The 23,000-nt window shown below is 38.2% G+C and overlaps 1 protein-coding gene across 1 annotated transcript; it reads right to left on the reverse strand.

Moving 5' to 3' along the window:
• Nucleotides 1-326: 326 nt before the first annotated feature.
• LOC116589362 (cytochrome P450 2K6-like) lies at nucleotides 327-20,680 on the reverse strand. The gene is made up of 11 exons (XM_032341349.1): nucleotides 20,651-20,680; nucleotides 18,084-18,210; nucleotides 17,445-17,542; nucleotides 16,113-16,275; nucleotides 11,460-11,609; nucleotides 9,812-9,972; nucleotides 7,304-7,477; nucleotides 6,546-6,687; nucleotides 5,975-6,159; nucleotides 3,728-3,869; nucleotides 327-514 (listed from the first exon to the last, which is right to left on the reverse strand). The coding sequence occupies exons 1-11, from the start codon at nucleotides 20,678-20,680 to the stop codon at nucleotides 327-329; spliced, it is 1,560 nt and encodes a 519-aa protein (XP_032197240.1).
• Between the last annotated feature and the right edge of the window lie 2,320 nt (nucleotides 20,681-23,000).

Raw genomic sequence — 23,000 nt, forward strand, 5'->3', positions numbered from 1 at the left:
AACTACCGACTGGTGATACTTAGATGTCTCATATGCCTTGGAGGAAAAGGACAGTTTTGGTTGGAAAGAAAGACCTTAGAGAAGGAAGTGAAGGTTCTAGTTGTCACACGTTCTGTCTTAGAGAATGACTGCAAGGAGGCTCTACTGCGTTGATTAGTTCAGGAACCCAGTCTGACCTAACATGAAAATGCTTGGCAATGATGTGGCTGACTGTTTAAATAAAGCTGAAATACTTGGCAGAATATCACGTCTGGTGAAATGTAGCAAAGGGGAGTTGGTGTGAAGGACCCCATTAAGAACAGGGGCTGCTGCTTGCAATGCAGAGCCTAGGCCCGGGGTAGGGCACGTAGCTTGTGAGGCATTGGTCGAGTGGTGAAGCCAATGTCTGGGGTTAGGTCCAGGTCCAGATGCGAGATCCCCGGGGGTGGCTGGAAGGTGAACTTCTGCATGAGGCTGGTAAAGAACAGGAAAAGCTCCATCTTGGCCAGTGACTCACCGGCACACATCCGGCGCCCTGGAGAAATACGCAGTAGAGGGTTATGAGACATAGGAGCACAAAAACTGAAACAAATCTGGATAGAGACAAAAGCTGTCCACGTGTGATTTCTCTACTTTAGAATGTGTGGATTAGTTGTGTAGCCTCTTGTGGGCCTCATGGGCTCTGCCAAAGCCCTGGAAAAACAAAATCAAGTACATATGTACCCAAGTACATATGTCCCCCGTAACTGCCCCCCCATGAAGGAAATAAGCAGCTAAACAAACATTAACACTTCAGTGTGAAAAATGTAAGGGTAAAGCCTAGTGTGTCATGAGATCAGATAGTAAAGGTACCCAATGTAATTTGAAGGGTCAGGGAGGCCTCCTGTTTGTATGAGAGCTTTATATCTCGGCTCTTGGGGCCAGGGTGAGAAGAAGTCAGCCAGCAAAGATGCGGTGGGATATGGAAGGGTCATGATGTATATCAGGGCTAAAATTATTTGGCTCTGACATGAGCCTAGAACATGAATTATGGAGCCTAAGATCTGAGGCCAGAGTCTACGTAGACCTAAGTCTTTTTTCTTTAAGGATCTTATTGATTTATTTGACTGACAGAGATCACAGGTAGGCACAGAGAGAGGGGGAAGCAGACTTCCTGCTGAGCAGAGAGCCCGATGCAGAGCTCAATCCCAGGACCCTGAGATCATGACCTGAGCCTAAGGCAGAGGCTTTAACCCACTGAGACACCCAGGTGCCCCAGTTCGTATTACTTTTGAAACATCAAGGTATCTGAAAAGTGGAGTCAATAAAATTGAGGAAGAAAGTCTTCTAGGTAAGCTTTTATTGAAACAAAAGTGTCCAGTTAGATTTCCTTTGTTGTTGGTTTATGTATATTGGAAGATAACTCTCAAGGGCACTGAGTCACAAAAGACTTCAACATTCTGAAAAATACTGGAATGTAGATATTTTACATCTCAAGGAAAGTAGCACTTTGGTTTAAATGGGACTTCCAGGAAATAGATGAACACCATGAAGGATAGTGGGGGGCAGTTTTTCACAATGTCTACTACCAAGGCAGGATTTTTAGGGGTGAAAGGCAATGTATACTACATCTCTCTGTTGGAAAATGTTTATTAAATAAAAGCTAACAATTCAGTCCATCGATGTATGTGCAATGTCAAGGAGATACAGGTATTTAATTTAGCTTGGCTCTGAGACTATTGCTCAGGGAGGGTTCACTACCCAGTAGGTGAGCCCAACAAGGAACTAGGTGAGTATTATACAGTGTCACAAGTTATGATAGGGTGTTGAGGGAGCCCATGGAAGGAATACCTAATCTAGCTTTTGGGATCAGTTCTTTCTAGCTGCCCAGAACAACATGTATAATTGAGTGGTGTCATCTAATGGATGATAAATAATGCAATTTAGGGTGTGAATTATCTACCCTATATTTAGGTTTATTCAGTTAAGGTAAACAAAACAAAGCATGCATTGTTTTAGTTTACTTTTAAGGATATATAGGTGAAAACATAGCAACTGATCTTGTTGATCTTAAGAAGAAATGCTGTGTGCAAAATTAGTTGAGTGATTGTGATCAAAGATCAAATAAGCCCACCAAAGAGCAAGATATCTATCTTATTGTAGTGAGTAAGGACCAACATGAGGACTTCTGACTTAACATTAGTTTTATGATTTTTTTTATTGTGATGGTTTTGTGGTTGTTATATTTTAAAAATATTTCCATTTGTCTGTCTATGATAAGAGTATCACTGCTCCTAGATTTCCTAAAGCAGGAAACACATACACAAACCCAGTATATCTGGAGATGTTTGGAATTCCTGAGGTATACTTTGCCAAACTTGTTTGAAGATGGCCCAGTCTGCAAAAATCTGGACTATTTGCTGCTTGTCTCAGAGTCCAAAGAAGTCTCTAAGCCCAGGTATGTGAGAAACCAGGAAGGACCTGGAGGCTCAGTTGGTCAGAAAAAAACAGTAATTGTTGTGCATGGAGACAAGGGGGTGTCAAGGGGAACATTGTTTCTTCTCTCTAAACATCAGTAAATCCAAGATTTGATAGATGAGTCTAGGGAAAAAATAATTTATGTGTGATAAAGTAATTGCTCCATTTCTTCACTTGTAAAGTGAAGGTTTGGAATTAGATGTAGCTGAAGTGCCTTCCAGAGATCATTGTTTATGTTTCCATGGCTTTTTTTTTTTTTTTTCCAAAATCTAATGCAAGGAAACATAATAAAAATCGAATTCATAGCACTTTGTATTACATGTGGATTATTTTTCATTTCCTTTAACTCCAGTTCCAGATGTGATATTGTGTTTTTATTTAAAGTAGAAGTCATAAATACATGTGCTGTTTTCTCGTATATAATCCTCCGTGTATTTGTGTGTAAAAATTAGAAGAATGCATTGTACTTTGTATCTCTCTGTATCCCTTAGTTATCAGTAGGTAAGAAAAGTCTATCCTTTGGGTGACTGCTGTTTACCTATCCCTGAATGGGTATATGGAGTGAATGCTAACCTATTGTTTTTGTAAGTGGAAAGGCACAAGGTGACAAACTGCTTATGGTGTAGTTTTGCTAAGATTCTTTTCTAGGAATGGAGTATTCATTTCAGGTTCTTAAGAAGCCAGAAAATTATAGAGTAAATTCAATTTGTTCCCTGGATTCCAAAATGTACTCTAGTGGAAAGCTCTTCTCTCTTCCCTAATCCTAAGCCCCCTCCCTCCCTCCCCTACCCAAGAAATTCTAAGAGTAACACTGGCATTTATACATATTAAAGCAAAGCTTTTCAGGGTTGCCAGGTTGGCTCAGTAAAGGCCACCAACGCTTGGTCCTCGGGGTCCTGAGTTCAAGCCCCGCAGTGGGCTTCACACTGGGCATGGAGTCAAATCAATCAATCAAGCAATAAATCAAGCAAGCAAAGCTTTTCTGGTTGGAGTGAAGTGGGATATCCACTGCCCCATGCTTAACTTTCTCCTCAAATTCTCAAGCTCTACCCTAGCCTCAGCTACAAGGAATCTTCAGGGACTCCCTAAGAAAATGCCATTCTAATGCCTAATGCCTAATGTCTTACAGCCAATTTAAAGCCTGGGGAGGAAAGGCCCTTTTTACTCTCCCATATTTCTGACGTTTAGTGCCACATGGAAAAAAAAATTACAAAACCCAAGTACAGTCATCAGACAAGGCCAAATCTCTCCAGATTTCTCGAGCCACCTGTCTCAAAGGCGGAGACCTTACCTGCTGAAAAAGGCATGAAAGCGTCCTTCTTGACAAACTTTCCAGTGGAAGTCAAGAAATGCTCGGGATTAAATGTGTCTGGCTTTTCCCACTGTGTTTGGTCCCGAAGTACAGAGGTCAGCAAAGTGATGACCTCGGTGCCCTAGAAACAGAAGTGCTATTAATGACAGAGATTATATTCCTTCTTTAACAAGTAACTCTTGAAAAATGTGTGAAGGTCCTGTTGGTAATTTTTCAGAAGCGGTGTGTTCTGGAAGAATCTGGAAGGAGGGGAAGATGAGGGGCTTGGGATTGGTGTAGAACATTCACTTACTCAACCACTTTTTTATTTGGTACCTCCTAAAAAACACAAGCTATGGACTCAGAACCAGAAACATTCTTTACTTAGTTCTGTGTTTGCTATGAGATAATGGCACATGATTTAACTCTTGATATAAACCCAGTTTCTACATTTATATGAAGGGAATTAAATAACCCTCATGGGGTGACTTGTGAGCCTCAGACGCAGCAGTATATAGGACAGACCCTGGTGCAGGCTCAGTGAGGTTTTGCTCTTATACCTCCAGGGATTGTGACAGGAAACAAACTAGACTGAACAAGCCTATCAAAGCAAATTCTCAAAAATCAGTTGCCCCCCCACCCCCCTTCCACAGCTCACCATGTACTCTATGACAACCAAGACAATCAAGGAAAGGAATTTTAACTGTGATACAGGAAAGAGCACTCTGAAAACTCGAACTAGAATAGTGGGAAGAAAAGCCTGCCCCTGCATTAAGGACAGGGTTCAGTACTTCACCGTCGTTAATCACAGCTTCCTCTAGAAAGCGTCACAGTACTGTCATTGCGGTTAGCTGTTTCAGTGCATGAATCTCTATAGCTGTTGAGTCACCAAAAGCAAACAACAGCTTTAAAGTATATTTTTCTACAACTTCCTTTGTTCCTGTCTCTCTCTTTCTCTTTTTTTTTTTTTTAAGATTTTATTTATTTATTTGATAGAGACAGCAAGAGAGGGAACACAAGCAGGGGGAGAGGGAGAGGGAGAAGGAGAAGCAGGCTTCCCTCTGAGCAGGGAGCCCGATTCAGGGCTCTATCCTAGGACCCTGGGATCATGACCTGAGGGGAAGGCAGATGCTTAAGGACTGACAGCCTGACACAGACACCCTGTTTCTTTCTTTTTTATTTATATTTACCTGGGCATTGTGGATATTTCCTCCTCAGAACATCTGTGCTAGATTATTTCCACTGGAGCTCAGTGAAAGCGAGGGACCTAGCTGCCAGCAGCATGGTGGGCATGTGAGACCCCCTGTACCTACAAAGCTCTGGTAACAGTGCTCTCCCTAGCTTGCAGCCAGATAGAGAACTAGAACCCAAATCCTGCCATTATTATAGATTCCTTGGGTGGGGGGGGAGGTCTCCTTTTCTTCGTTTTGATATTGGTTATATTTGTTTTAATATTGGTTATATTTGTTTTCATCAGCTACTAATTCAATCCAACAGTGTGTTTAATGTGTGCTAGGAAGAGAATCTCCAAAGATGAATGTTGCCCCCTGTTTGTAGGGTACGCACAGGGTAGCAAGTGATGGTGTGGGGAGTGCGGCCATGTAACCAGTGGTCCCTGTGGATTCACGCAGAGATGGGCCCAGAAGCAGTGACCCGGTGAAGCTTTAAGGAAAAGAATCAGCGCTATGGGCATGCTCTGATCCTAGGCCAATTTCTGCCTTCGGTGTACTTTTAGCAAAGATCTATCCATACTTCAGTTGGCCAGGGGAAGCACAGGAATGCCTTTAGAGGTCTCAAGATTGAGAAGCAGAGGGCCTGAGCGTGTTTCTGTGTGAGGAGGGCCACGAGGCTGGGGGTGATGCTGTCGGGGGCCCTGCGTGGGGAAAACCAGCTTGAAGAGGCAGCGAGTCTTCCCCGCGATCTGGGCCCCTTACCCACCCACCTCGCTTGAACTTTCTGAACCTCAGTTTCCTCAGATACCGCATGGAAATAATAATCTTTTATAACATGTTGTGCAGAGTAATTACCACCTATTCTGTGCACATACACTCTGACACACTCAGTTACCTTTTATTGGACGGTAGGGAGGGAGAAAAGGAGGAAAAAGGGAAGGGGGGAGAGAGAAGCAGGGGAGGCCGGGAGCAAGGCAGGCTGAGATTGCCTGCAGCGGCTTATTTCAGTGCTTCTGTGATTTTGAGCAGCTGACATCCTTTCCCTCTCCCCTCATTTCCCCTTTTAAACCCTTACCTTAGGAATATAGTAATTTTTAAACATCACATCTGTGGTTGTTGCATGAGGTAAGCTTGTGGGCAGGATATTAGCAAATCTCTGTACTTCGTGAATGACGGCATCTGTGTATGGCATTTGAGTTCGATGTGCAATTCGAGGCTGGGCTGACCCCACAACTTTGGTGATCTCATCACAGACCTTTTCTGGAAAAATGCACTGATTAGAGGTGGGGGGAGAGATATTGGAACAATCTTCTCAGTTTTCCTTCCATGTGAAAACCAAACCTTAATGCTTTCTGAGTTTCTGACCCATTTTTTTCTGCACTGTTTGCACTCCTAGATCTCTATTCCTGAGGCCCTTTGGGGACCTGCATGGAGTGACACCTGCAAAGAGTTGACACCTGTTGACCATCTCAGGAAGCTTGGAGAGCAAAATCTACTTTCTTATGTCCAAAGGAAACTAAAGTACACACTGTCCTCAGGGGTATAAATTAAAGGTATCCAGGGTGGCCACAGAATTCTGCTTTTTCCATCCTAAGAGATTTTCGAGTCCTTCCTTCAGGCAATGGCCTGAATCTTAAGAGACTTACTCTGGACTTCAGGATATCGCAACATGAGCAGTAGTGCCCAGCGTAGCGTGGAGGCTGTGGTCTCTGTACCAGCCGCAAACAGGTTACTAACGAGTGCCACCAAATTTTCATCACTGAAATAGGCAGTAGATGTATCTTTCTCCTGAAAGGGGAAAAGGAATCATGAGTGATGAAAAAATTTTATACTTGACAATCATAGCAAATAACCTAACATGAATTGAAAAAGCAAAATGCTTGGCATTCTTTCCTAAAAGAGTGGAATTTTTTTTGTTATTATTATTATGAGGATGTTGTACAGAATTTTCAAATAAAGCACATCCTGGATGCTAATGATGATAAATAATTCTAACAATGGGAAAAGCTGTTTGCCATTTTGGAAATTAGTTTTTGACTGAGTGATTAGAATGTGCCCAACATTGTTTCTTTAAAAAAAATGGCATTAAATAATCTTTCTTGGGTTCATCAACTGAAACACATTTTCAAGATTGCAATAAAAGGAATGCTGTACTTATTCTAAAAGCTAACATTCAATGTCTTCTATATATCTTGTTTTGGATTTTTTTTTAGAGTGATGTGAAAAGCAGTGGAAAATATTCGAGAATGGAAAATTTAGTAAATAGCATTCTTGTTAGGGTACAATTCTACCATTACTAACTTAATTGAATCCAATGATTTTTCTTCTTTGCAAGAAATATTTTTCCTCCAGATGCTATTAATTAAACTAAATAATAAACAATACAATAAGGTATCACCATTACCTCCTGCTGTCTGACCAAAAAGGCATCAATGAAACTTCTTGGATCATTTTTGTCAATGTCATGCTGATGATCTAGGAAGGTCATCCTTATAAAAGCGAATAATTCATCTCTATTCCTGAGTACTGTCTTATGACTTTTTAGGAGGAACCCCAAAACTGGAAACATATTGAAAATCTGAAAGAATAAAAAAATAACAAAGTAAGTTAAATACACACATGTTATGCACGCAGTAGTGGGAATGACACCATTATTTCTGGAAGGATTATAGAATAGCACCCCATTTAGACTTCAATTTTATCTCAACCAGCTGGCAGACTGACATGGACAACATGATTTCCTCACTTAGTGGAGTTCGGTAACTTACAATGGATATTGCTATGGTTTATAGTAAGTTCTATGTACCCAGAGTATTTTGAATATTATGCCAGTAGTAACACATCTACTCAGAGGTTAGGCGAGCCACGGAAACAATATTGGCTTTTTGGTTAAGGCTATAAATCTGTGTTTTTCCTGCAAACTCCTAGGTGATTCCAGATCAAACCATTTCAGTGCTATGTAGCACACTCACTTTACCACTGATGTTTCTTTGTAGGATCGGAATAATCATTTTTGTTATTTAGATCTAGCTTATTGTGTCTAGGTTCCCTAGAGAAGCACCATATAATCTAATATTCCCTAACACTTAGAAAGTTCAGGAAGAACTTCACTGTTGGCTAAATTTGGTGTGTTTCTTGGTATATTCATGTATGTGAGAGATAAGCTCTTTATATATTTAATCAGATTCTATAAGGGGTCCCTAACCACCCAACTGACCTAATAAATAATGAAGATAAAAGGCCACACCTAAAGTTAGACATACTTGGGTGTCTAGGTGGCTCAGTCGTTTAAGCGTCAGACTCTTGGTTTTAGCTCAGGTTATGATCTCTGGGTCACGGGTTCAAGCCCTGTGTCAGGCTCTCTGCTCAGCAAGGAGTCAGCTTGAGATTCTCTCCCCCTCCCCCCACGGCCCCCACTTGCATACTTGCTCACACTCTCTACATTTCAAATGAGTAAATAAACAAAATTGTTTTAAAAATTCTGTTTAAGGATTGAGCTTTTTATGTACTTATTTTTAATTTATTTAAATTCAATTAATTAACATATAATGTATTAGAGGTCTTAAAGGTGGAGGTCAGTGATCCATCATCAGTCTTACATAACACCCAGTGCTCATTACATCACATACCCTCCTTAATGCCCATCACCCGGTTACCCCAACCCCTAACCCCTGTTTCCTCAAGCAACCCTCTGTTTCCTAAGATTAAGAATCTCTTATGGTATGTTTTTCTCTCTGGTTTCGTCTTATTTTTCGCTCCCTTCACCTATGCTCCTTTGTTTTGTTTCTTAAATTCCACATGAGTGAAATCATATGATAATTATCTTTCTCTAATTAACTTAAAAAAATAGACATAGTTGCCTGTGCCAGGGTTCCCCCACACCTATATTTAGAGTACACCTGTACTTGTAGTAACAGAACCTAAATTATTCCAAAGTGAAATAATATTGTCTGTTGTCAATTGTGCTATTGAAAATGGGAACTGGGGCCCCTGTGTGGCTCAGTTCATTAAACCTTTGCCTTCAGCTCAGGTCATAATCCCAGGATCCTGGGATTGAGCCCTGCACTGGGCAGGGAGCCTGTTTTTCCCTCTCCCTCTGCTACTCCCCCTGCTTGTGCTCTCTCACTTTCTCTGTCAAATAAATAAATAAAATCTTTAAAAAATAAAGAAAGGAAGAAAGAAAGAAAATGGGAACTATTTGACAAAGCACTTAGTCCCTACATTCTAGAAGACAGCCACTTTACTGCTCACAAATATAAAAAATTGGATTGTAGCACTATTTTGAACTTACATGATGCAGAATAAATATTAACAATTTCTTTAGTACTGTTTTTAGTACTTGATAGTTTTCCTTTGTTTAAATTCCCCTTATAAGTGAATTCTACTGAGTGTTCTTTATTCGTTCATGACTTATCCCACAGTTGATGCATAACCAGTGGTATGGGTAAAAGATGAATGGCCAAAATTGTGAAAATTTACTGAAGTCACAAACTGAACTATTTATTGGTGTGATTCACAACCCATACATCATAAGATATTTGATGCAGTATTTTTTTAAAAAGATGTTTGTTTATTTACTTGAGAGAGAGAGAGAGAAAGATCATGAGTGGGGGGAAAGGTAGAGAGAGAAGCAGTCTCCCTGCTGGGCAAGGACTCCATCCCAGGACTCTGGGATCATGACCTGAGCCAAAGGCAGATGCATAATTGACTGAGCCCTTGAGGCACCCTGATGCAATAATTTGTGATGGGATGTGTTAATCAAACAGACTTGTCACATCTCTGTACTCAGAATTTTCCAGAAAGTGTACATTTTTGAAATGGTAAGTCTTTGACAAACACTTTTTCATGGTCTCTTGAACAACCTAGTGTGCGTTAGAAGAAGTAAGGTAATTGAATTGGAAGATATAGTTACCGCAATCCTAGGACCTCCAACAAGCTTCACATTTTCACCAATCAAGGTTAAGAGTCTCAGGAATTGGGTGTCTTGGTAATCAAACCGTTTTCCAAATAGCACTGACACAATAACATTAGCAACAGAAGCATTCATTACTGTATTTACCTCAAACGGCTTTCCTACAAGAGAATTCATTAATCAGATTAGGAATACTCACATAAACAGTATTAAACCAGTTCTGGAATGATGGGGACAGACTGTCCACTAAAGATTTCATAGAGGAGCAAGATTATAGGTGACCATGCCTTTTAAGGAAAGGTGAGACTAGATGAACCTTGAAAACTATCCAGAATTTGGTTAAAAGATTGCCAGAAGGCAAACTAAAAGTATTGATGTTGAGGAAAATCTACATTTGGCTCAGTTAAAGAAATTAAAATGTTCCAGGTGAGGGATCATTTCAGTATGTGTAGCAAGTGTTAATGCATTACATCTGAGAAAATATCAACCTAGAAGGCTACCATCAAGTTCATAAATTTAAAATAGGATATCTAGATGATTAAAATGATTCTACTTGAAAGAACCTTATCTAGAGCCTCTTGTTTTAGCCTCTTCTGTTACTGGGTCCTGTTTTCCTCAGCATCATTAAAAACTATTTAGATCATTAAACATACATTAGTGGATGTACATTTATTTTTGGCAACCAGAATGCTAAGATTTACTTTTAACATCAGCACCTACCTTAATGTGGAGGCTAAAGGCTTGGGGGAATTTATGTAGGGAATATGTTTCCTTTTTAGTATATAAATGTAAGGGTGTTTCAGATACTGTGTACACAAAGACTTGAGAAATTAATGTTTGTTAGGAGCTTAACACTGCAGAGGGAAAATATATTTTTCTGTAAGTACTTTCTCCAAACTGCTGATGGGCTCTCTGTGTACAGAGACTGCTAACTTAGCACATGGGTCCCCGAGCTTTCTGTTTCTTGTCTGTATTCATCTCAGGTTTGCCTGCTTTTGACCATTTCTCTTCATGTTGCTACCTGCATCCGTGAAGATAATATTCAAATGGACAGTTTTTAGTAAGGAATGAGCTCAATTTATTTAGGAAAAGATAAATTAAAATATTAAATAGATGAAATATTAAAATAATATGGAATTAACTGTATATCATTTAAAGAAATCAGAAACATACCTGTTACTGAAGAACAGTTCCAGATGGAAGGAAGCAAAAGAGACATGACGAGTGAACGTGATGCATGGGTCAGGATTTTCTTTTGCTATTCAGGACATTAATGGGGCAATGGCAAAATCTGGCCAAATAAGTTTAGGGGATTACTGAGTCAATACTAATTTCCTGAGTTTTGAAAATCATACTTTGGGAATGTGAGAGAATGTGTTTGTTTCAAGGGAACGCATTGAACTGTTTAGGAATAAAGAGAGAGCATGTCTCCAAAGCACTTTCAAACAGCTTAGAAAAAGACAGCAAGAGAGAAGGCTAACATAAAATGCTGATATTTTGGGAATCTCACAGAAGAGCACAATTTGGGGAATTATTTGTAAATTCTAAGAATTTTACTACAAGACTGAAATTATTTCTACATAATAAAATATAGCATTTGGCTTCTTCTTCATGAAAAATAAGATGTGTTGTAGTTCATTCTACGCACCTCTATGAGACTCGAAGCTGCGTATGAGATGCTGGCATTCCTCTAAGATCCTGTCTTCTATGAGCCGCTTGCCCATTCCAAAGTTCCGTAAGGTGGTCAGGCAGAACCTTCTCATAGTTTTCCAAGTTTCACCATGAGAGAAGACAATTCCTTATAACGAGTAAAGTGTTTGAAAATTATGTCCGCAAGGTTTTTAATATTTAATTTTCAAGGACAAGTAAAAATTTAAGAGAGGCTTTATTCTCCCTGTTGGAAATAAGAGGCTTCTCTTTCACTCAGAGCATTTACTTTAGAAGACTTGTATTTTTCCTTTTTTTAAAATCTTAAATAGATAATCATATCATACATATGACGTATATCACATATAAGTCCTTCTGAAAGTATGAATAGGTCTTTTGTCAACTTTGTGACCTAGCAATGGCTTTCTTGGTGGCCTGGGGGCCACCTGTTCAGAATATAAACATTGAGGAAGAAAGTGTCCTTTTCTCCCAGTTTCTGTGGGAGGGTAGAGCCTCACTTTGGTGGGTGCCTTGCCCCAAATTGTAAAACTGCCTCCTATCATAAATATATGAAGACTTTATTATTCTTTTGTATACAGACAATTAACACAGATGGTCACCCCGATTACTGGGTGTATCTAGGATGAACTATGGGTGACAAATGGTGCTGTCAAGCCCTCTTGTTATTGAGGACTAGTTATTGTTTTCCCTGAGAACATTTTTGTAATGGGTTGAGTCTGCTTGATTGTATAACAGAGTGAGATTTGTTTCTGTCTTTGCTATTTCATAGTGGATTGTCTGTGATACACATCCCATCTTGGTTTGATGCTTATTCAACAATAAAATTGTCTTCTTTTTCTATTACGTTTGTGGAGAGGAGGATTTCTGGGTTGGGAGAAGATTTCAGTTTTAGTTCTATTTCTCTGACAAATTCGTTAAACAAATCCTGAGTCTCTACTATAAGCTTACATCATGCTAGGTGTGGTTAAGGGACTGATGAACATTAAAAAACAAAGTCTTTTTTGCTAGGGAAAGATTGGGACTACAGACACAAGACTCACATGAGAAAAAAGTTAGGAGTAAATTATTACCAAGAGGTGTAGCGAAGCTTCCACACCGGTGCTCTACATACTAATTTCTAGGCTCACGTGTTGCTATAGCACAGAGTAGGTTTATAATAAATATTTATTAACTACAACAGCTATGTGAATTTGTGCATGGCTAAAGGATATAATAAACAAATTCTTAGAAGTGTTGGGATATATGCTAACTTACAGAAAAATAAAGAGAGGATTGCCAAAGTGGCCCATATTTTCCCACGGTCAGTTTGTGGTGATGGTGGCATTACTCTTTGTGTTTCAGTCCCTAGCCCTGGCCCTTCCTCCACTGGCATTTTTCTCAAATTTCTGTGGAGGTTCCAGAGACAGGGGAGGTCTTTTTGAGTTGGAAATAGGAACAGTTTCCTGAAATAAGAAATCAGAATAAACTAAGGCAAGCTAGGTGTTGGAAATGGGACAGCGCCATCCCTGCCAGTGTCAACATGAAATCCAAAACACCAAGAGAGATCTCTCCTGTGCAGCTGTTGCCACTTCATGGGAGGTTAAGCCTTCCTTCGAAAGGACCCTGGCAAAGGTTAGATTCTGCTCATGTTCAGTTCTTAAATTAATTCTGTCTGTGGATCCTGTGGTGCATAAAACTCTTTTATAACAAATATGTGACTCTTCAAGCTATCTCATGTTATTATTTAAAGATTTACATTTGAGAACACAGTAGTAGAACGTGAAAGGCCCGCAGATGTCCCTGTATCTTTCAGGGCATAGTGATAGCCCAGCCATGTCATTGTGAAGGACATCAATTTAGCATTATAAGGAATGGAAGTTCATTTATTTATTTATTTATTTACTTACTTACTTATTTTATTTGCTATTTTTTTAAAGATTTTATTTATTTATTTGACAGAGATGAGAGAGCAGAAACAGGGGGAGCCGCAGAGGGAGAAGCAGGCTCCCCACTGAACAGGGAGCCTGATGCAGGAATCAATCCCTGGACCCTGGGATTAGGACCTGAGCCAAAGGCAGATGCTTAACCGACTGAGCTACCTAGGTGTTCCTAGAACTTCTAAAAACTGGCACCTGGCATACCTGGGGTGGTTCAGTCAGTTAAGTGTCCTCTGCCTTCGTCTCAGGTCATGATCTCAGGGTCCTGGGATTGGGCCCTGCATTGGGTTCTCCACTCGCTCAGCAAGAAATTTGTTTCTTGCTTATCCCTCTGCCACTAGCCCCTTTCCCTACTTGTGCTTGCTCTCCCTCTCTCTCAAATAAGTAAAATCTTAAAAACAAACAAACAAAGAAACAAAACACAACCTGGCACCAAAGTTTAAAATATATGTAAGTTACATGGCAAAACATTAAGATGATGTAATACTCCAAAATGGTCTAATGCTAAAGAAAATATTAAATTTTTCCTCTATTTATACAAAATTGGTTTAAAGAATGTTTTTACCCATTTGGGTAGATTACTAGACAGGGTGTGGGGTGGAGAATGAATCATTTTCTCTTTGAACAAAAAGTAATTTCTCTATGACCAGTTAAATCACTTAAAAAGAAAGACTGCTTGATTCTTAAAATGATTTGCTGAGGAAAAAATTGTTAGATTTAATATTGATATAAATTAAAATGATTTTGTGTATAATCATAGCATCAGTGAGTAATATGTGAAGTCTTATGAAAAAAAAAAAAAAAAACAAAACAGAGATGCCAGAGGGAAGAGACAAAACGTGTCCCCGATTTCTAGAAGGAATAGAAGAAGATCAATCCCAGGTGCTAAAGACCAGAGACTGAATGATCTGTTGTTCTTCAATGTTGATTTTATGAGATGTTAGTAGGAATTCTAAGAAAAAGAAATGTAGGGGCACCTGGGTAGCTCAGTAGGTTAAAGCCTCTACTTTCGGCTCAGGTCATGATCCTGGGGTCTTGGAATTGAACCCCACATCAGGCTCTCTGCTCGGCAGGGAGCCTGCTTCTGCCTCTCTCTCTCTGTCTGCTTCTCTGCCTACTTGTGATCTTTGTCAAATAAATAAATAAAATCTTAAAAAAAAAAAAGAAATGTCTCAAAGACTGTTGTGGTAAATGTGAGTGTGTGTGTGTGTGTAGTTCAATGGAATATTACTCAGACATATAAAAAAATGAAATCTTGCCCTTTGCAACAATATGGATGGAAGTAGAGGGTATTATGCTAAGTGAAATTAGTCAGAGAAAGACAACTACCACAGGATTTCACTCATAAGTGGCATATAAAAAACAAAATAGATGAATATATGGGAAGGAGGAGAGAAAAAAAAAGAAAGAGAGGGAAACAAGTCATAAGAGACTCATGACAGTAGAGGACAAACTGAGGGTTGATGAAACGAGGTTGGGGGTACCTAACTGGGAGATGGATACCAAGGAGATGCTTGTAATCAGCACTCATGGTGTAGGTACGTGAGGAAACACTGATTTTTACTCCTGAAACCAATATTACACTGTATGTTAACTAATTAGATTTCATATATAAAAAAAGAAATGTTGTAAGGACTAATAAGTGTGAAGACTGAATTAAATAAAAGTAAGAAGACTTTTGGTGTTTTTCTCAGAGGTTTTAACATCTTATTAGGCACTCCGGAGTTCAGAGAGAGGACATTTTTTTTAAAGATTTTATATATTTATTTGGCAGAGAGAGATCACAAGTAAGCAGAGAGGCAGGCAGAGAGAGAAAAAGGAGGAAGCAGTCTCCCTACAGAGCAGAAAGCTTGATGCGGGGCTCGATCCCAGGACCCTGAGATCATGACCTGAGCCAAAGGCAGAGGCTTAACCCACTGAGAAACCCAGGTGACCCAGAGAGAGGCCTTTATTATGTAGTTTCTCAAATTCACTTCACTGACACTGGTTTTTGCATAGAACATCTACTAGTATCTCAAAGAACAAGATGTTGGAGAAAGATAGTGTGAGAAATGCTTTTTCAAAAAGTTGTTGAGGCATTAAAATGGCTTAGTAGTATTTACTATATAGCAATATAAATTTACTAAAAATAATGTCAATATGAAACCATTCCCATTTTTAGAGTTATTAAATGAGCATTAAAGGGTTATTGTAATAACTTAAAGAGTTATTATACTATATTATATTATATTATAGTTATTATATTAGTGGACTGACATAACAGTATAACATCCTCAAGGATTATGTTATAATTATGTTATAATTTCCTCAAGGCATTCATCTAAGACACACAAAAGCAAGATACAACAACTTTATTCAGCTGAAAATATGGTTCAATATTACTTATAACACTACTGCTATTGTATTTTTTGATGGATCAGTGGCAATCATTAGACTGTGACCTCTTAAGCTGATGGCCTCTGTTCTCTTTGTATTTCCGTAGTGCTGACTACACTTTCCACATAGTTTCTGGCTAATAATTATTTGTTTAATAGAATTATCATGTACAATGAGAATAAAACCATAAACATAAAATTTCTCCTCAGTAAATTCTATTTCTGTGATGTACATTGATGAAGGGAAAATTAAATCATGAAAGGAATTATTAAAGATAATATGGTGCAATTGATTTAATAATTTTAACTATAAGGATATATCTTAAGCTTAGAGCTTATTACCTTTTCCTTTAAAAAGTCTTTCAAATATAGGCACTTGAGATCGTTCTCCAAACTGATCACCGTAATTGACCAGGGCATCTTTCACTGTCTCATATCCAGAGAGTACCACCACCTTCTTTGGACCCATTTGGATGCTGTAAATGGAGCCATATTTCTGGGAGAGCTTGGGTGTATAAAAAAAAAAAAAAAAAAAAAAAAAAAAAAAAAAAAAAAAGAAGCCACTAAAACATGGTACTGAATTAAAAATGAACTAGATCTTGATCTTTGAAAATTTAATTCTGACCAATTATTCAGTTTTATATTCTTGTGAAATGACAATATTTGATTAGTTCACTAAAGATACTCCTTGGTTGCTATACCTATTTTAGCCATGATTATTATGATCCACTGATTGTCCTTATACTCCATTTTGTTTGAGATTTCCAGTAGCAGTGCTCGCTTTGGCAGCACATATACTAAAAATGAGATTTCCAGTAGCAGGGCTCTAACATCATGGAATTGACTCCTAGTTTCTCTCTATTATATTTTTGTCTGGTCTCAGAAAATGCCCACCCCGGGCTCTAGGAAGACAAAGCTCTTCCTAACCAACACACTGACTACCTGACCACCATATTCACGCCCTATTCTTTGTGGGATGCTGTAACCATAGTAGGTCCAAGTTAGTTCTGCGCTACTATGCGACATTTCCTACTATAAAGAAAACATTCAATTTTCTTTGATAATTAAAAATAACAAGAGTATTATTTATATTGCCAATATCTCTTTTAATGCACATAATAACCAAAAAAAGTAGATGTTATCATCATTTGCGTCATATAGGCAAGGTACAGTGGCTTCAAGAAGTCAAATAGTAAATAGCAATGCTCAAAAAGCATACACATGGAGCCTTGTCATCTGCAGAGTTTGTTGTTTTTACCCAACTATTGATTGTGCCTTCCACAGACATTCTTTTTAATAACAATTAAAATTTTCTAAAGTAAGACTATGATCATAATCAGTTCCTTTATAGAGAAATATGTAGGACATAGAATATGGATATAGAATATGGAATATGTAGATCAAAGTGGTTGAAATAAAGGATACAGATCATAAATATTTCAGGGTACAATACCGCTTTAAATAATAGAAATATATTTACTTATATTTTATATCCAAATTTGAAAGAAACTAAATATTAAATAAAACAGCTCAATTAACTTTGAATCCTATTTAATTACTTCATTATACATATACAAACCAGTCATAAGTGTGTGCACATGCTAATAAACTCGTGAGGGTAAGAATGAGGATAGAAAATTATAAATAAGTATGAAATGAACAAACATTTTTTACCTCCAGCATAGTTTGATACGGCCTCTTCAGATTGAGAATATGCAGATTTCCAATAATTGGCAAAGGTCTGGGTCCTGGAGGAAAACGTTGCTTGGAAGCTTTAGTCATAAAGATTTTAATATTGAAAAGAAAAATGAGAAGCAGGCTCAGAATTGGAATTATGACAGAAGAGTCAAACCCACTCATTATCTTTAAGTAGAAGTAATTGTCAAGATAATAGAAATGTTTGCAATTGCAACCAGAATCAGCGGCTTCCAGTGCAAATCAAAAGCATGAAGGCATTGCTCATCATATTTGCCCTATCTTCTAGTCAACCATCTCTTTTATAATTAAAATGAATTCAGCCCAACAGGGTATGCTTGCCTTATTTCAGCTCCTTCCCCCTTCTCTCTTTTCACTTCTCAGTGCAACCTGCTTTCTCCAGTAGAGCCTGGAGGAGGGATTTTCTCTTCATGTAAAACAAGGATTTGTCTTGATATTTCAGAGAAATACAAGATGTTCAACCTTCAGTGTGAAATCTACACTTTCACAATAAAAAGAATTGTACTGTTTGCTAGGATACCCCGTGATCCGTGTGTGGTTGGTCAAGTATCAGTGTCACACCAAGAATGTCAAGGCTCTTATACAATAAGTTCTCACCCTTCCACTCTCCTAAGAGTTTCATAGGAGTCTCAGTGCCAGGGAAAGAGCGTCGGTTTTTAAGTTGAGGGCCTGTGAAGATCCTAGCAGGTGACACATCCTCTTTGAGCCTTAGTTTCATTTCAAACTGAGAAAAATAAATTGTTCAATTGTTGCAATGAGTTAGAAATGACCAGATAAAAAGCTCCTAACATAGACTTAAAATTCACTGCCTGGCATTCCTCATTTTTTCCTTTTTTCTCTCCTGGTAAGCTTTCTCATTTGTTTATGTCTGTATTCTTTTCTGTAATTTTTTTTTTTAATCTTGCTATCATCAAATTTTCCACCTTTTTGTACTACTGACTCTCTCTCTTTTTTTTTTTTTAAGATTTTATTTATTTATTTGTTAGAGAGCACAAGCAGCGGGAGCAGCAGGCAAAGCAGCAGGTTTCCCATTGAGCAAGGAACCTCCCATGTAGGACTTGATCCCAGGACCCTGGGATCGTGACCTGAGCTGAAGGTAGACACTTAATCCAGGTATCCCTGTGCTACTGACTTTAACTATGCCTCTGGACTATAGCCCATTCTAGTTGATTTGCTCAAGAAAGAAATATTTATCTCTCCTTTTTGTGTTAGAATGACTGAATAACAGCACTCATTTAATAGATTAAATTGAAATTATTTTATATATCACCTTGTTGATAACAATATTTCCTCAAGTTTTCTAGAATTTGCCATCATGTTCTATATTTACTTTTTAGTTTATAATTTGTTGTCTTCAAGGAATTTAAAATTCTTAAAAACAAAGACTCTATTTTCACCCTGTCCCCCCAGCTGTGGGATCTCCAATGTTTAGCTGGAACAGTGCCTGGCACTAAAGGAGCTTAAATTAGTGAATAAATGAAGGTGCAAATAAGTGATTGAAGTCTTCTGAATATTTTATTTCTGGAGAGTCATTCCTAGTAAATTAGAATTTGGGGAACCCAATGACTGTGTGTAACAAAATTCTGTGATTCCGTGATTTTGTAGGTAAGTAAACTTGGACCAAGAGAGTTTAGGTTTGTATTTAATTCCGATTCAGTAGAGCTGCAATTAGGACTTAAGTCTGGTCCTTCACAACACTCATTATGCCACATGGCTTAATGCCATGATACTAAATGTTCTGTACATAGCTGCTTGACTTCTCTGCCTGGCATGGCTGTGGGGTGCAGGAACACAATCCTAATTAGCCCTGTCTGGCAGGCAACAATGAAAACCTTCTTGAACCAAGTCTTGAACTTGGGAATAATATAAAAGGGGCAGCCATAGGCACGAAACAATGAGCGGTATTTATTTGCGTGGAAAGTAACTGTTAGTTTCAGAGCCATCTTTTCAATGGCATCCACATTTAACTGTGTTACTGTCAAATAAGCTCCTTTCCTAAAACAAAGAGCAGATTGAGAGACAAAGAGTCCAATCAGATCCAACAGGGTGTGTCAGGAATTAAAATCACTTGTAGTGGGTCATTTCAAATTGCTGTATAATAATAGTGAATACAGTATATAATCATAGATCCTAGTGATGTTATTATTATCTCAATATTTCAAATGAGGAAATTGAGGATTTAAGACATGACCTGGAGTACCTGGGTGGCTCAGTTGGTTGAGCGTCCAACTCATGGCTTCAGCTCAGGTCCGGCTATCAGGGTTGTGAGATCCAGCCCTGCCTCAGGCTCCATGCTCAGGGGAGAGTCTGCTTGAAATTATCTCTCTCCCTCTCCCTCTGCTCCTCCTCCTGTTAGTGCTCTCTCTCTCTCTCTCAAATAAATATGTACAGAGTAGAACTTAAATAAATAAATAAATAAATAAATAAATAAATAAATAAATAAAATATGTTACAGAGTAGAACTTAACATCTTAAGGAAAAAAAAAAAATAGTGAAGTGATCCATCCAACGTTCTATAGTTGATAAGTGAGAGAATTCAGGTTTTCCTGATTCCAAAGCTCTTATTTCAGGAGAAAGTGTACAGGTTATTAACACGCTTTTATATTGATGGGGAATGGAGAGTCATCCCTCAAGGAAGATAATTTTGATAACCCACAATATGATTGTTTATTATTATTATTACTGAGAGTTCACTATGTACTCCAATATAATCTATGGTATTTAACTTCTGGGCCTAAGGAGGGTCTGAAGCATGTTATACAGCTCTTGATGTGTAATGTATGGCATAATGAAAAAAAGTGACCTTTGACACCCACCAGATATAAATTTGAATTCAGATTCTGCTTTTTATTTTGTTGCTTGTGCCAAGCTACTTAAACTCTATGATTCAATAGGAAGGGTTATTCATCTAGTGGACTTATCAATGTTAAAATAAATATATGAAAACAATCTGATTTATTGACCATTTATCTACCTTTGTTAATGATTGGGCATATTTTCTATATTTACAGGGCACTGGATTACAGGGCACCCAAATTCCTACTTAAAATGTGAGGGCAATCTCACCCCCAAAATTTGTTCCATTCTGGTAGGTTGTAAATGAAAATTATGTAAATAATTGATTCTTTATAAAATGTACTATTATTATTAATCTGCACACTTACCTCTCTCACTGCATCCAAGATGATAGCCATGATTCTCTTACTATTTCACTTAAGAAGGCACTTCTGAGGACCATCTGTAGGATACCAGAATGTCAAACTTTTCCAAGATTATTTTTTGGGAATCAAATAAAATGAGAGTATGGGCTACCCAGTAATCTGTAAGTACAGAAAAATGTAATAGTTTATTCGTGAAGATGGCCACCTGATCAATGAATTAGGACCCTTGAATATATTTCTTTAGTTCTGATAAAATCCCTAGATGAGTAAAGTATAGTCTCATATCCTCTTCTCCTGAGGGGAGGCATCTCAAGATGTACAGTAAACAGCTTGAAGATTGTTGGCAGAAACAAATACTGGTAAAGCCTGAAAACTGGTAAATTTTCAACAAACTATCTGTAATTACAGTCAATAATTATCAACTAATCTCAGCTTAAAATGTGAACCCAAGATGCAAAAACTTCCAGAAAAAGGCCATCAGAGTAGAACTTAAGGTTTTTAATCAAATCAATCAATCTAAATAGTATTATTTACCACTTGAAGTGATTTTGGAATGGACAAGGCATAAACATACCAAAAACATTGTTTTAGTGCCTCAGAATTGGGCTAGACAGAAGGGCTCTTCCTCAGGAAGAGAGTCTCCCTGAGACTCCCAGAATGTGAAGGGGTGAAATGGGTCAGGCAGGGGCAACATTTTTCTGACAACTGCATAATGACTTGAAAGAAATGCCTCCTAAGGCAATGAAAGAGAAAAAGAAAGAAAAATATAAGGAAGAAAATGAGAAAGAACTAAAGGAAAAAAGAAATAATATTTTAAGGGGAATGAGAGCAGAGCATGATGGGATAGTAGCTCAGAGAATATTCTACCTGAGGTGAGTCCATTCTCAGGAGGACTTGTGTGCTGGCTCAAGCTGGAGGCAGACCAATGTTCAGGGGCCTAGAGGTAGGAGAGAAGCTTAATGAAGTTTGGCTAACAAACATTTTGTGCTGATTGATCAGTGGAATGAGTAGTTCAGATTATAAATTAGTGAGGCAAAAGGGGAATTTGGAAGGTCTGTGTCTGGTTTTGTCATAGGTAAACAAGGGGATTTTTGTGAGTCTTTTCTAGTCTAATGATGAAGGATTTTTTTGTTGTTGTTGTTTTTTCAGTGAGCTCTTTTGCTTTCTGGAGCATAATGGGTGAGGATCCTTTAACACTGGCTATTTCCAGAGCACAGGGCTTGAATAAAATTCCACATTGTCAGTTCCCTGCTATCTAATGTTTGGCATGTTATTGAAAAACTTAAAAACCAGAATAAAGAATTAGTCAGTGAATATCCACATGTATGCATCTATTTCCTAACCTTTTGTTCTAAGGCCAAGATCTTTTTCGGGAGAAGGGGAGCTGTGTCTGCAAAATGAAATTTCCTGTCTATCTCCTGGCATGAATGACACAAAAAGTTCATTGTCTAAAATATTCAACTTCAGGTTCTTTAAATAAGATAAAAATTCTTGATAAGCAATCTAAATAAGAGTCTTTCTAGATTTTTGTGTTGTTTACTTTCTAGTCCGTATTGTCTTATTTATACTTAATGCAAAGTCAGTCTGTTTTTGTTGTCATTGTTTTAGCAACTTGTCTTTATAGTCTTTCTGATATGTCCAACACAGAAATGAAGACTTTCACTAACTGTACTTATAAAAACATCAAGGAGCATTGAATTTTAGGAAGGTTCCATATAGACAAGGTACTAAAATTGTATCATTCAAAGAAGTGTTAGGTAAACGGACAACCTACAATTGTTTGAGGTCTGAACTTTGCTCTCAGCTTCTGGGAGGTAATTTCTAAGCCCTTGAAATTTCCTGTCTGATAGGAGTGTATATGTTTACTTGGGGATGTTGGGTCACCTAGATAGTCTATGCTAATAATGACTTACTATGTGGTCTTGGGCCATGTGGTAACAGCTCAACCTCTGGAATGATAGAGATTAAGATAAGCCATGTGGGTGGTCAATCATGTCTTGTGACCAAGCTCAAATAAAAACTCTGGAAACCAAGGCTTGGTGATCTTTCTGGTTGGCATTACTTCATATTGCCACCCAGTATTGCTAACAGTCCAGTTCACTTGACTCCCCCGGAAGAGGTCAGATAGAAGTTTATGTATGGAATTTCCTGGACTCAACCTATGGGATTCCTTTCTACCCTTTGAATCTTTCTGCTTTGAATCTCTATTCTTTTGCTATAGTAAACAGCAACCATGAGGATAAGTGCTTTTACTGGAATTCTAATTCTTTTTAACAAATTATTGAACCTGAGGGTATTCTTGAGGACTCCCAGAATCTGTATTTTTTAATAAATTCAATGTAGAAATTACCAC

The sequence above is a fragment of the Mustela erminea genome, chromosome 4 (assembly GCF_009829155.1).
Source record: "Mustela erminea isolate mMusErm1 chromosome 4, mMusErm1.Pri, whole genome shotgun sequence".
NCBI classification, from domain to species: domain Eukaryota; kingdom Metazoa; phylum Chordata; class Mammalia; order Carnivora; family Mustelidae; genus Mustela; species Mustela erminea.